Below are 15,336 nucleotides of genomic sequence, written 5' to 3' on the forward strand. Positions count from 1 at the left end.
GATGGGTCGTGCGATGTTCTAAATGGGTCGTATGGCATCCTCCAAGGTCACCATATGATGTGCTAATTTCCCTCCTTGGTTGTACGTCGTACAGTGTTTTAGATTTAACACTCTTTATCCGTACGGTGTAGTTTTAACACTCTTTTGTCTATACTTGCTCACCGTACAGTGTTATCTCCCCTTGGTCGTACGATAGTGAATTTTATGCTTGGTTCCTCTAAGCCATATGATCAAGTATTTCTCCCTTTAGTGGTTGTGCGGTTCCTTAATTGACTACTTTATTTAATTTAATAATCCCGTTCTTCATTTCCATACTCCTTTATTATAATAATTCGATCTCTTATTACTTTATTACTATCTTTTATTTCTTTATTATTTCCGTACCCGCACTTAGAAAATATGTTCAACTTTGAATTTTATCTATATCTACTTATCTTAAATATATATATTATTTACTGTCGTTCTTCTCTCAATTGTTCGTCGACAGGGGAACATTTCTTTCGTGATATATTTTTAACTTCGACCCATTCACCGCGTCTGTTACTTCTTCCCCATCTAGCGTCCATAACTTGATTGCCCCGTTATTGCCAACTTCTTGTATCTTGTATGGTCTGACCCATTTAATTTTGAACTTCCCTAGCCTGATCTCATTCCGCCTGTTATACTTCAAAACTAATTGACCCGGTTGAAACTTATTAAATTTTAAATGCTTATCATGCCATGCCTTTCGCCTGTTTTGTGTGACTTTCGTGGCCCACTGTGCCTACAATCGTCGCTCGTCCAGTTTGTTCAGGTTGTACAATCTCTCCCTTAGGCTTTGCATGTTGCCCAGCTTGTTCTCAATTGCTATCCTCAAACTTAATACTATGAATTCTATCGGCACCATTGCCTTTTGTCCATACATCAGTTGGAATGGAGTATGTCCGATAGTTACTTTATATGAAGTACGATACACCCATAAGGCTAATGGTAACTTCTCTTCCCAATCTTCTCCCTCAACTGCACAGGATTTATAAATCGCTCCGATCAAGATCTTGTTTGTGGCTTTGGCTTGTCCATTGGCTCTCGGGTAGTACGAGCTCGACAATGAATGATAGATTTTAAATTTAGTAGTGAGCAGTCAGATGACATGATTAACAAAGTGTCCTCCCATGTCACTTGTCAACTGCAATGGAATCCTGTACCTGGTGATGATTTGCTCATAAATAAATTTTGTTGTGCTCATCGCCGAGTTATCCAGTAGTGCGCATGCCTCCACCCACTTGGTCAAGTACTCTGTCACCACCACGATGTATCAGCGCCTTCTGGTTTTGCTTACCTTCAGGGGTCCAACAAAGTCCAATCCCCATCTTTCAAAAAGCTCCTGCGCGTGCGAAGGATTCAGAGGCATGAAGTCCCTCTTCAATGGTTTCCCAGCTCGCTGCCATGTGTCGCATGCAACGACCCACTCTCTAGCGTCGTTGTGTACGATTGGCCACCATAATCCCGCCAACAATATCTTCCGCACAGTTGTGTTTGGACCCATATGTCCTATTGGTCCTTCATGCGCTTCCTTTAGTACCTTTGGAATTTCCTCTTTTAGGACACACCACCTTAGAATCTGATCAGGGCCAATTTTGTATAGTAGCCCATTGATTAACTGAAACGTTCGGCTCCTCAGCACCAATTTCCTTCTCATTTGGTGGCATCTCGCTCAAAAACTGTCCTGTCAATAGATATTCCCCAATACGTTCCTACCAAGATGGTAGTACTGTAATGTGAAATAGCTGTGCGTCAGGAAAATCATCATTAACTCCCTCCGGTGGCTCCTCCGATTTTATTCTCGACAAATGGTCTACACTTACATGACTTTTCCCTGGTCATGCCATGATCTCAAATGTGAACTCCTGCAATAATAGTAACCATTGACTTATCCTTCCATGAATAATCGACTTATTCACTAGGTATAGCAATGCCTGATGATCTACATAGGATACAAATGACGTTGGCAACAAATAATGTCTGAACTTTTGTACTGCGTACACCATCCCTAGTGCCTCTCGTTCCGTCGTACTATAGTTTTTCTCCGCCTTAGATAACAATCTACTTGCAAAATACACCGGATGGTCCAATCTATGGTCACTTGTCTGCGCCAATGTTGCTCCAATGGCATAATTCGATGCATCTACATGAACATGAAATTCTTTGTCCCAATTCGAATAGGCTAGAATCGGTGTCGTGGCCAACCTTGTTTTCAATCCCTCGAAAGATTCATTCTGTTTGGCTTCCCATTTGTAAGGTTCACCCTTGCAGGTGAGTTTGTCCAGCGGGTAGGAAACCTTCGCAAAGTTCCTAATAAATCTCTGGTAATATCCTATGTGCACTAGAAATGATTTTACTTCAGATACATCCGTCGATGGTGGCATCTCCAAGATTACACGAACCTTGTTTGAATCCATCTTCAACACTGCTTTGCAGACTGTGTCCGAGCAGCTTTCCCTGTGGCACCATGAATTTGCACCTCTTTGGATTTAGTGCCAATCTTGTTCATCTGCACCTCTAATTCTCCGAGCACCGTTATGTGTTTATCCTCTATGCTAAAGATTGACTAGTCATCTAGGAATGCTTTAAAACTTCCAACAGACATTTTATCAAATGTGTGGGATAATCCTCTGGAACGTCGTTGAGGCATTGCACAGTCTGAACAGCATCCTATTGTAGGCATATACTCCATCTTCCACAATGAATGTTTTTTTTTAATTGTCTTCTTCAGCGATGGATATCTAATTGTACCCCAAGAATCCATCCATGAATGAATAAATCTCATGCCCTGCTACTTCCTCCAGGATGCTATCCATGAATGGTATCGGAAACAGATCTTTAATTGTTACCGCATTTAGGCATCGAAAATCTACGCATATTATTATCTGCGTGGTGTCCTTTTTCAGAAATATCATGATCGATGATACCCACTCACTCGTCTGCACTTTAAAAATAATTCCTGCTTCCAGCATCCGATCGATTTCTTCTGTGACCCGTGCCGCATAGTTTTTATTCATTCAATACGACCGCTTCTGTATGGGTACTGCACCTTCAATCAACAGTATCCAATCGACACATAACTCCAGTGGCACTCCTTTTAAGTCTTTATAGTCCAGGAGAAGATGTCCTTGTACTGCATAAATATTTTGAACGCTATTGCCTTCAAAACTAGGTTCCAATCATCTCCTACAAGAATATTTTTTGGATTCGTCTCATCGCCCGAGTTCATTGTTTTCACCATAGGCTCTTCATACTTCATCGATTTATCCTCACTGAACGTATGGGCTGATGTCTCATCCACCTACGCTTCTCTCTCCTTTGTTTCACTATACTCTTAGAACTCGTTTCCTTCTTTTTCTTCCTCGACACCCAACATGTTGCAGCTCAAAAAGAGCTCATAATCCTCCATTTGCCAGTGTAGTAGTCCATTCACCAAGTCTAGTTCGTCATCATTCATCCCTCCTAATCTCAATACTCCTTCGTCTAGTTCCATTCTCTTCTTCCCTTCATCGTCACTCTTGCCTCCACCTTCCGAGTTTGACGACGTTGCCTCCTCCCCCACTATCTGTGTGTGTAGGTTGATTATAAATCTTCTGCCTCCGCGTTCCATGAATAGGGTATTTCATTTCCAGTCATGTTTTACTTTTTCTTGTACCAACCAACCCCATCCAAGGATAGCGTCATACCCTCTTCTTTTCAATGGAATGACCACAAAATCTAATAAAAATGGTTGTGTTCCAATAGTTACCGGCTGTGCCATCAAGGTTCCCAACAGTTTGATTTCGTGTTGATCCGTCGTCAGCAATTGAAATTAGGTTGCCACAGCATGGATTGTCCTAACTTTTTCCACATATCTTCTGGTAACACATTCACGCCTGACCCTTCGTCCACAATTGTGTCTGTCAGTACCGTTTCCAAAATGCCCATCTCGACTACTATCGGATGCCTGCCTGTCATAAGTGCAAGTAGCATTGGGTCTATTGTCATCGTTCCACTACCGTTCCTATTTCCTCCGTTGCTTTCGGAAGCGGTGTCATATTCAGAATGGTTGTCCGTAACTAGGGCATTGTGAGAAGGAGATCATTTAATTTAATAGGGACTTCCGTTTGCATCACCTGCCTTATCATGTTTTGTTCGACTAAGTTCCTTTTCGAGGTATCGGCAGTGTCTTTTACTTGCAACTTCCTTGTTTTCATCTGTCTTTCCAGCTCTGTTCATGCTTGTTGTAACCTCTCCTTTTCTTCTTCCGCATCAAGGTATTTTGCCTTCTTAGCTTGCTCACGTGTAATGGCTAGTACCTTCTCATCACATGCTTCGATACTTAGCAAATTTAACCCCCTACTTTGGGCATTTTGAATCATCGTGATCTCTCGGACTAGACCATCTGCATAAGAGTTGCGACGTCTCCTTTGTGGAACAATCTTTGGCAAAGTGCCCCCAAAGGTTGCACGCACGGCAATGTATCACTGGTCATCCACTCGCGTCGTATTGAATCGGACTCCAACCTCCATTATTATTGTTATTATTATTTCCACGCCTTCCGCACCGGTTATTATTGCAATAACCTCCTAAGGTTGCATCATTGTTCGTGTTATTTTCGGTGGACACTTCTTGCGTCAGTAACACTTGTTGGTGTCCTTTTGACTTCATATTAAACGGACACTCCTTTATGGAATGTCCCGCCACCTGGCAGATATCACAAAATTGTTTCTTCGAACATGAACCCTTTGTGCGGCCTTCCTCCTTACAGTGCGTACACCACAATTCTCCCTTCACCAAGTCCGAATTCTTTTTCAAATTTTTTAATTCTTTCATCATTCGTAGCATATCTTTTTATAACGCTCGAACTTTCTTGTTTGATTCTTCATCATTGTTGCTACTTTCAGAGGATGAATCGTTTGAATCCGACGATTGGTGCTTCTTCTTCTTACTTGTTTTCTATTCGCTTTCCAGAGCCATCGTCCTTTTATACACATCTATGTATGATGTTGGAGGCACAGTCTTCATTTTCTTCTTCAAAGTCGGTCGCAACCCCTCCACAAACCATCATTTTTTCAATCCGTTAGTTGATTGGCTCTCCATCTTCCCCACCAACTCTTTCAGTCGTCCTACATAGGCACGGATTGTTTCGTTCTTCCCTTGCTTTGTGTTGTATATTTCTGCTACAATTTTGTTATCGTCCCGTAGCAGTCAAAACTCTACTATGAACTTCTTTCCGACTTCTGCCCATGTAGTCAATTTCTGAGGATCCACATCTACAAACCAATCAATTGCCACAACCCGCAGGGTTGCTAGAAACTGTCGGACCCAATCATTCTCGTTCGTTACACCATTTGCCGTCCATATTGTTTCACATGTCTTGCAGTGTCTGATCAGATCTGTCATCCCATCACCATTAAACTTCGGCAACTTCTCATTTGGTCTTGCCATTACTGCTTTCTTTTGATTCTGAGGTACCTACTGAGCAGTCGCGCTATTCTGCACACCCGCATTGTTCTACACACCCGCGCTGCTTCGGACAACCGTCCTACTTCCAACAACCACGTTACCTGGTGAGAAAAGATCTTCCTCAAGTGAAGTTGTTCGATTCTCTCCCTATATCCATTAGTCGGGTGTATCGAGAACGAAGAGTTCACTCCACGCTTGTGCTCCTTCGACACTTCGAGTCGTGCGAGTTGCTTCCCTTCCGTTCGAATGCTCTACCCTCGGTGTTTACGAGTTAAGGAACTCCTATCACCATCACCATTAAACTTCGGCAACTTCTCATTTGGTCTTGCCATTACTGCTTTCTTTTGATTCTGAGGTACCTACTGAGCAGCCGCGCTATTCTGCACACCCGCATTGTTCTACACACCCGCGTTGCTTCGGACAACCGTCCTACTTCCAACAACCACATTACCTGGTGAGAAAAGATCTTCCTCAAGTGAAGTTGTTCGATTCTCTCCCTATATCCATTAGTCGGGTGTATCGAGAACGAAGAGTTCACTCCACGCTTGTGCTCCTTCGACACTTTGAGTCGTGCGAGTTGCTTCCCTTCCGTTCGGATGCTCTACCCTCGGTGTTTACGAGTTAAAGAACTCCTCCCTTGTCTCTTCCACCAAATTCAATCATTGTTGAGTCTCTTCTAGCAATTCCTCAGCACTCTTTGGTCTGCTAGGTGAATGCACTCCCTCCGTCTGTGCCCCTTCACCCCCTCCGTGTCCATCGGCAATCTGCTAAAGCTTTTGTCTGCGCTCCGCCTATTGTGCTAAAATTAAAACTTCCTGTGCTGTGCGTATTTCATCCTTATCTTTTATCTTATTCCTATCTTTATTAAGCAAATTAGGCATTAATCTTCATCACACTTCCTTCATTCTAGGTTCGACTGGCAACGGCGCCAAATGTTTACCGTACAGGGTAAACAGATACTTATTGCATGTAGTATAGCAAGATATAACACAGAATAGATACTTTATTCATATACGCAATATGCACTTCAATGCTTACAATCTGATTACGCTCATTACAATGATGATCCAAAGTCCATTTCAGACGGTGTACATATACTTTCCCGAAGGGGTGACTCAACCGTCACGCACCCATTCGGATACTATTCTACCCGTCAGCTACAATATAGAATTTACTGACAACACAGGTCTTAGTAATATATGTAATATCTTTTTACGACACCTATATTAAACTTATACTTAACTGTAGCACAAAATGAAAATATCAATATTTAAACTTATTTAAGACAAATACATTAAATATAGAAATTATTTTTAAGTTTGGTTTTAGTCTATTATTAATAAGGTATAAACTGAAATATAATTTTATTTTTCAACTATTTTGGTTGTACTACAATTGAATTCTCTCTCTCTCTCTCTCTCTCTCTCTCTCTCTCTCTCTCTCTCTCTCTATTGGGTATAAACTTGACACATTAAGTCTCTTGTTAAAACCTAGATATTATCAGCAAACCCTAGTTCACGCGGGTTGTAAACAAAATTATTGTTGTCACAATAGCCCACAAACAGCTAGAAAGATAGCACCTAAGATATCAATAAAATGTGTCAAAAATCCTAGTCACATCTGCAATCTCTACAACTTCACACATAGTCAAAATAGGATATAACTTGAACAGGAAAAAACATGTACAAAAACTTGATGATCATTGTCACATAACTGCAAAAATCAGAAGGAAAACCCAAGGTCGCATGGGAACACTTGAGAAAGTTGTAATATTTATCTTCTTATGGGATATCGTTTTTCAAAGAGCAATGGATGTGCGTGGTTACTGGAATCATAATCTTGCATGTCTTTTTTACAGCTGACAGTGTAGGTCACCTTGCCTTAACTGGTGTAGCTGTTAGTTATCAAATAGCTACCGTTTTGGAAATCCAAAAGTCACTTTCTTGCAGATTGTATATCAACTCTTTCGGTTACGGAAGACTAAAGTCTAAGTCACAAGGGTCATTCCTTCTGTGGAGTGAAGTTTTATAATTGTTGCAATGCATATTGGTATCTTTTATGGTAGCGGTGAATAGCATTAATCTGGGGGTATGCTCCTTGTATTCTCATTTATGACCATCGAATCTAGAAGTTTTGTAGTATTTGTGTGACAGAAATATATGAAACAAAAAGTATACTAGGAGTGGTTGCTAGGCAGAGCATCCAATTCTGATTGCAAAGTGCTACTAGGTGTTTACAGTTCAACTAGGTAGCACACAATATGGTAACGATCTCTTGCTCTCTTTCCTTTTCATCCTTCCTTGCCGGCTTGCTTTCTCATAAGTTCTTAGTTAACATCTCATCTTGTAGCCCTAACTTTTCCATTTATTGCAAATAGGAGGAGCAGATATAGGTTGAAATCTTATTTCATAAAGATCATTACCATGGACATACATGTAACTCATACAGCCACTTTCATTGGTCAGATTTTTGACTATGGTCTTAGGCTATTAGCCATAGGAACCACAACCATAGGTTTTGCATCACATTTTTTTGGCTACCATACCATGTCTAGAGACTCTGTGGTAACTTAAAACTATATTATACTCTTTCCTTTTTGCGGTGTAGAGTTGAGAATTGTTGCACTAGAGATTCCAGTAATCCTACTTAGCATTTGATCTTCTATAGCTGATAGATGGCATGGACACCCTTGAGTGTCAGAAGCACACCCAAATCCCACACCTCCCTGCTATAAGGGTTAAGCCATCAAGCTTTATTGTGGTGAAAAGGGTCCTGTCTTTACATGGAGAAACATGATTGTATATTTAATTATGATGTACAATGTCCGCAGAAGGACTTAACTCCATGGATCTCTGTAAGAATCTTGATTAATGTTACAAGCTGGTTGAATATTCATATATACTAACACATTAGACTGTGAAGAACCAATTGGGTAGAGCGAGAAGCTCAATTCCAAGCACCAACAAGGGATATCCATGAATGTTTTGGACAAATATGCTAATCTAAATTGTTGCCTGCTGTACAGGTTTAAATAAAGGCAGTGTACGCACTTAAAGGCATAAACAAGATGTCAGGTATGCATTGCCAGTCCCCAAATGTTAAAGTAATAGAATCTAGCCTGAGCAAAGGCCACACACTGACAATGGGATTGGCTAACCATTATAATTTTTCATTGACAGTTCACAAGCAAAGTTTCGTGTGTTTGCTTACCTTTTGGGTTACAGTATTACCGTTACATGTTTAAATGGGAAAGTTAATATGAGTTCCTTGTTTATTATAAGCCTGCATGTATTTCCTTGTGCTTTTAAATGGCTGCAAATGTTGGAGCATGACAGAGTATCGAATTGGTAACATTGGAATATAGTGGTGCTCTTTATTTGTCCACTATAATGGAGTGCATGGTGCTCTACACTGAGTATGCAAAGCAGTTTTGCTACAAAGTCATCAGTCTATCAAATCCTGCTTCTTTTGGCTGAAATAATTGTAATTTAGAATTTTATCATTCAACAGATGTCCCTTCCAGCCCAAGTTGACAAGATGAACAACATATAAAACATGAAACCATGATCCAATATGTGCAACTTTCTATCCAACTAAAAGCAATTAAACTGAAGTGAACAAATGTAAGTGAATTAATCCTAGTTTTTTTATGGACAAGGAATTTAAAAACTAAAAGAATAGTAAGTCACAATGCTCTGCTCTAAATTTGATGTGGCCAATTTAAGATTATTATGTCCTTCAAAACAAACTACTACTCTCTAATGAATCGTGAGATATTTAAAAACTGCCCATTTACAGTAATTAATCAACCACAGGTCAGGATTAAGCGATTTGCAGATAAGGAGATTTCATTTTCTCTCCATACATAGTAAAACTGGAAAGCAAAGCTATCTGCACATAAGATGATTTGATTTTCTCTCCATACATAGCAAAATTAGAAAGTACTAGATTGAGTTTCATTCAGTGAAACCCGGGGACACGCACCCCCCCAAAACCTCTAAGCGCCCAGTGTGGGAACATCCCAGGAATGGGTACTAGAGTACCCGAGTACCCCCACCTCCACCATTCCGCAACCCAAGAGCTGCCGGGATGCATCCACAATTTGGGGATGCCCAGAATATTCTGATTGCTGATAATTCTTGAATTTCTATATGACTTTTCATGTTTGAATGTTACTATTGGGTATGTACTATGTTGTGATATTGCTATCACAACATAGTTCAATGGTTTTGGTTCATGTTGCATTTTTTTTATGTTCAGGTATTTCAATTTGGTATGTTATACTCAAATATCACAACTGAATTCATAGTGGGCAGCCAGAATTGCTGTCCAGGCTAGGTGACCTCAACCTTATGGGTTCATCACAATTGAGTTCATTTAATCTTTTCCAGGTTCCTCGGTGAGTAAATGTATTTAATTGCAGAAATGATCAACCTAGCCAACAAAAGGGGATGATAAATTGTTGATCAGATTTCAGCTCAAAGCTCTCTTCTTTTTCAAGTTTTGCATAATAACAATGCAAATGTTCGTACATCCCAACTTGTAACTATTCCACCACATAATCTAATTTTGATCTTGGTTGATTTTCATTCAATAGAGTGCAGGCTTTGTTGAATAAATGAACTGGTAGATGATGTAGGAAATAATAACTGCAATGCTGTCAAAATGATATAAAACCCGGGACACAATTGACTGTTTCTAGAAAAGATATTTCCCTTAAAGATGATCAGACTTTTAATCGCAATAAATAATTGTAAGAATCTATCATTTACTGTAATGATTTTCTTATCATACAACATCGTATATTATAAATAATTCAATAGAAATGACAATTCTAGAGGCCAGTGAAGTGATGGATAACCTCGAGTTTGTAGCCTAAGAAAGCTTCTGGAAACTGTTCTGCCATGATCTCCATAGCTGCCTGAAAGGCAACCACCTAAAGAAATAGCAACAAACTATTAACAAGATGGCTGTGCCAGGTTGCGAATGTAATAATGTGATTAAATGCATGAGAGTCCTTGCAGGAATAGCTGAATAAATAAGTAATCACCTGCTTTCCCATCTGTGGTGCAATGACAGTATAGTTCTTTGACTTGCGTACCACATCCAATAGTTTTTCTCGGTCTCCTCCAGTGGTGCCCATTACAAATGGTACACCCTTTCTACAATAAAGTTCCGCATTCTCTACACAATTTACGGCGGAAACCTGGACTAGGTCACTACAATATATATTTATTGAGTAAATGAAAAGAAATATCTACAATTTTTTATCCTACTGATAGTGTTAACTAGTACCAGCTATCTTCACATGAACTTGGAATGATTGAACTTTCATAAAACATAAGAATGACCGTTTGGAAAAGCTCATAAGCCATATAACTTAACAAAAACATTCCCTTGCCTGAATAGTATCATACAGAATTGTGTGCTTAGAACAATTTAAGGATAGAAACAGTGAACATCACTCACCATTCACAGCAGAAGGAACTGTGTAGTCGACTATAACTACATCAGGATACTTCTGAAGAATCAAATCAAAGACAGCATCTTTTTCTGATGCACTGCGTACATCAACCTCTACGTCTCTTATCTGGACCTTTTGATGACCCAGATGAGGACTAGTGAGAGATAGAGGAACAAGCTGAAGACCAGCAGATAGTGCTGCTTCTGCTACTGCTCTCCCCATGTTTCCAGCGCAGCCGTTAACCTGCCAGAAATCGATGCTTGAGATTTCAATTAACCTGTGCAAATATAGGCTGAAACACAGTTACTCCAATCCTCAAAATAACAGAGGCCAGTCCAAAAGTGTTCTTTAATTAGATAAAAATAATGTGAGCAAAAAACCCAAAGAAAATGCAATTCAAGAAGATGACAATAATTTAGGTTAACTTAGTACTAGCATAGTCAACAGAAAAATCCAGTATAGAGTCAAGAACCATGTCCCCATCCCAATCCCCATACCCACATCTTCTGGTGATTATACATATCTAAATTTAAACCAAAACTTATTCACTTTTTCTCATACCTGATGAATGGCGCCAACATCTGCATATCAGTGCCGGTGATCTGACATCACATTAGGATTACCCAAGCTATAAGCATTAATTCTTGTTGCCTATCAGCCTAGATGAACAATTAATAATGAGGGCAAATAGGGTCGAAATAGCTAAATCAGTTAAATATTATTAGAGATCTGAATTGAAAACAAATGGTGAGCCAGTATGATATGTCTGAAAGTCAGGTAATACTGTAGGTGGAAACAATTGCATGTTGTGTGAAAATGAGATAATACTGGAGGTAATAATTATTGCATGTTTTGCAATTACTGTTAAAAAAGCCTTATAGCTTATATCCAAACAGATTTCAAGAAAAAACATTGGGCAACAAATGCAGCTGACATTTTTAAAACAGATTTTGGTTTATTTCCTAGAAAACATATCAAAAGTAAAATGTATTTGCTTTGCAAATAGAATATACAACACGAATATGGAATTCAAATTGATAAAACAGAATTTGCTAAAAAAACCAAAAAAATTCCCTAAAAACTAGAGCCTACTAACTTTTAAAATTCAACACTCCAATGAATCAGCACTTACACTGCTGGGAAAGGATTTTCCATAAGACCAAATTAAACTTTAAACCTCAACACTACGTACAGCGATGAAACAGAAAAAATTATAAACTAATAATCTCAAACGATTGATAAAATCCATATATAGTAATGAAATTCAAGTTACATTGCTGAAAGAGGATTTTACACGTTAAACCGACAAAGGCATTAAGCCTTAAACCCTTACGGATTTCACAACCGAGCATTTGACTATGAAACCCAGCTTAGCTTACATAACACGATAATACGGGCAGGAAAAACCCCAAACTCGCATTCCCAACGAAAATCCAGCTTTCAAATTAGCATACCCGAATAATGTGCATTGTACATTAATAGAATGGCTTCAGCAAGAAAAACTTTAAAAATTCTAACAAACAACATCCAAAACACCTTGTACAGCACTGAAATGCGTTAAACCCTAAACCCTGCCAGCTTTCAAGTAGAGAATACAGAGTACCCAAAAATGAATATGACGTAAGCAACTTACCATGACAGGAAATGAGGTTTTTGTAGCAGTAGATGTCGAAGCATTTTCAATTTTTTCGGCATTAGCAACCAACAAACAGGTGGAGTTTTTCTTCGTACTTAACGAAGATTGCTTCACTGCCGTTGATATCAAAGGGCGGGCATTTCTGACCCACCATCGGCCCCCAACTCTGCCGCATAAATGATCTCTATTTTGCAGCCCTGTCAAGGAAAATTGAGGAGCATTAAGAGCCTTCGCCAGCATTTTTCACATTCAGAATTCCTGCAACAAATCTATACTGGACTGAAAGCTCTGTTAAATATTTTGTGGGATTCACCTTTTCACCCAACTTCAAAACTAGATATTTTTTTTATTATAAAGTCTCCATAATTGAAAATATTTGAAAGGAAAGTTATTTGACAAAAAAAAATTTAATGAATAGTCCTTTTCTATCAATAAATAATATATTAAGATTATAATTCACAAAAAAGGGCCAGGGGATAGAAGATCACCCCGCAAATAAGTTCACACGACTACAGCCAAAATCAGACACTATTCATCCAAAAAAAACATATAAAGCAACCTCAGGTGGCCAAAGCAGTGCCAGCCGAGGGTGGTGGTTCATCCGATCATGAAAGCCTCAATCATCTTTGCAATTTGTGGGGGGGGCGGGGTGCGCCTGGGAATAGTCTAGCCATCATCAACAACAGCAAATAAGAGGATCAGTGGCAGCCTCTACATCTTTTATCTCTAGCCGTGGAGGAGAAATCGCTAGATCTAGGCGAGGTCATTTCCTATAAAGCGCTCGTCAAGCACCAGGAGGAGTCGGGAACCAACTAGAGCCACCACAGGGTGGGGAAGCTGAGCGGCGCCTCTATCCACCATCGCCACTGTTGGGAGAGCGATGGTGGGAAGCTAGGGAGCGTAGGTTGTGGGAGTGGCAACCTGAGGAATGGAGCCGCTTACGATGGCCACAAGGCGTCAAAGTATCAACCGAGGCATCTAGAGGAACTCTGGCAATAATGCAGGGGCACTGCCCTAGTGATTCAGCAGCTCCTACAGGTGAGCCACCTCTAGGGCAACTTTGTTTGCTTGCACCTGAATCTGCATAATTACATTATTACAAATACGCGCCTTAGTGTACATGGCACTATTAATATCTAGCAAACTGTTTGTGAAAAGAACAACATTCCTATCCTTCCACAAAGTAAACAAAATTTCCATCTTGAAGGTATGCCAAATCTGGGTGAATTTTTGTCAGATTCTGGGGGAATCCCCCAGAATAACCATGTATCAAGAAAAGGGTTTAGGCCTGAATGGCTTGAAAAATCATGAATCCAGTGCCAATAATTTTGGGCATCCCTACAAAACCATAAGATATGCATGAAAGACTCTGGTTGCCCACAAAAAGGGCATCTAGATCAGGAACCCCAATATGCTTGAGCCAAGGCCCCAAGGGAAGACCTTAGACGGCAAGACACTAAGTAAAATGGGCAATCTTGGGTTCTGTAATAGCACTCCAAACAGTGTCAAAGCATTTTCTCCATTGAGAAAGAGAAGATTGCAAATGCCATCTCTGGTTGAGCATATCCACCATCGAAAAATGGGCCAAAAGCCATCTATAACTTAGACTTGGCTTATTATTGGAGAAAGGAGTGGCAGGAAACCACTTCCAATCATGCCACCAAGGTCGAAATGACTGAATACCCACTTTATGAATTAAGTGTACAAGAATTGAAGAGAGCAATAGGTCAAAAGTCTGTTGATCTGAACGGATAAGGCGTTATTGTACTTGCATGTCTTCCCAAGATCTAAAACTCATGGTAACCCTCGAGAAGAGATCCTTGGGAGTTATGATGCCTCGTTTGAAAAAATGCAGAGCACTAGCACCTTGAGTCTTGGCAAGGGGGGTACCCTGAATGGCAAACAGGGGAGACCACCAAATGTTCTGTTGATTCAAGAAGAGGCCATTATGGAACTCATCCCCATCCAATTGAAGCCAAGGCTTTATTGCTTCCAAGGCCTTCCATATGCTCTTGATAACAAATGAGCCTTGTATGGTCACTAGCTCACGCATAATGAGTAGGGTGTGGAAACCAATCTCTTTCCAAGCAAACCTGTTGACAAGAAAGTCGGAAGATATGCAATGTCGAACCAAAATCTTCCAGGCTTCATCTCCAGTGATGGCACGAATAATCCATTTAGCACAAAGAGCAAGGCCTTGTTTCTATGTGAAAAGCAGGCCAAGACAACCAGATTCTTTTGGGAGACAACAAAAATCCCAGACAACTCTATGAAAGCCATGATGATTGGAACCAAAAGCCTAGAGAAAATCCCTAAGCAATCTTTCCAATTTCTGGTAGGAGGCTTTGGAGGGAGCCCAACAAGAAGAATAATAGACATGAGTAGCCGAAATAACCTTCGAGCAAATTTGGAATTTGCTAGCAAGGGAGAGCGGTTTCATAGGCCAATAATCAAGCTTCTCGGTGATCTTGGCAAGCACAACATTCCAAAGCTCAACAGGCAAAGCCTAGAAAGCAAAAGGAATGCAAAGAAAGCAAAAAATCTCCCCATGAGTAAACCATTTCCATTCAAACTGGCTAAGCCAAGGTGGAGCTGGCAAGAATGATTGTAGGAAGCAGAGCATTTTATGCCATTGAATAGCAAATCTAGAGGCTTGACAGAAGGTGTCTAGGCAACTTAAGGCATTGTTGATATTTTCTTCATCCTCCAAAAGAGTGAGAAAGAAATCATTCACAAAGTGACCATTGACTAACTAGAAAGATGATTT

The 15,336-nt window shown here is 40.0% G+C and overlaps 1 protein-coding gene across 1 annotated transcript in view; it reads right to left on the reverse strand.

The window, feature by feature from the left end:
* LOC149543791 (putative 4-hydroxy-tetrahydrodipicolinate reductase 1, chloroplastic) overlaps positions 1-12,834 on the reverse strand; it is a 33,476-nt gene extending 20,642 nt beyond the window's left edge. The window contains exons 1-4 of the mRNA XM_089798475.1: positions 12,567-12,834; positions 10,939-11,176; positions 10,520-10,653; positions 10,331-10,405 (exon numbers count right to left, since the gene is read on the reverse strand). Coding sequence (XP_089654601.1) covers positions 10,331-10,405; positions 10,520-10,653; positions 10,939-11,176; positions 12,567-12,809 — 690 coding nt within the window. The 5' untranslated portion in view covers positions 12,810-12,834. The remainder of the gene's footprint in view (positions 1-10,330; positions 10,406-10,519; positions 10,654-10,938; positions 11,177-12,566) is intronic.
* Between the last annotated feature and the right edge of the window lie 2,502 nt (positions 12,835-15,336).

Source organism: Cupressus sempervirens, chromosome 8 (assembly GCF_028749045.1).
Source record: "Cupressus sempervirens isolate cs-2001-9-10 chromosome 8, ASM2874904v1, whole genome shotgun sequence".
In the NCBI taxonomy this organism is placed as follows: Eukaryota; Viridiplantae; Streptophyta; class Pinopsida; order Cupressales; family Cupressaceae; genus Cupressus; species Cupressus sempervirens.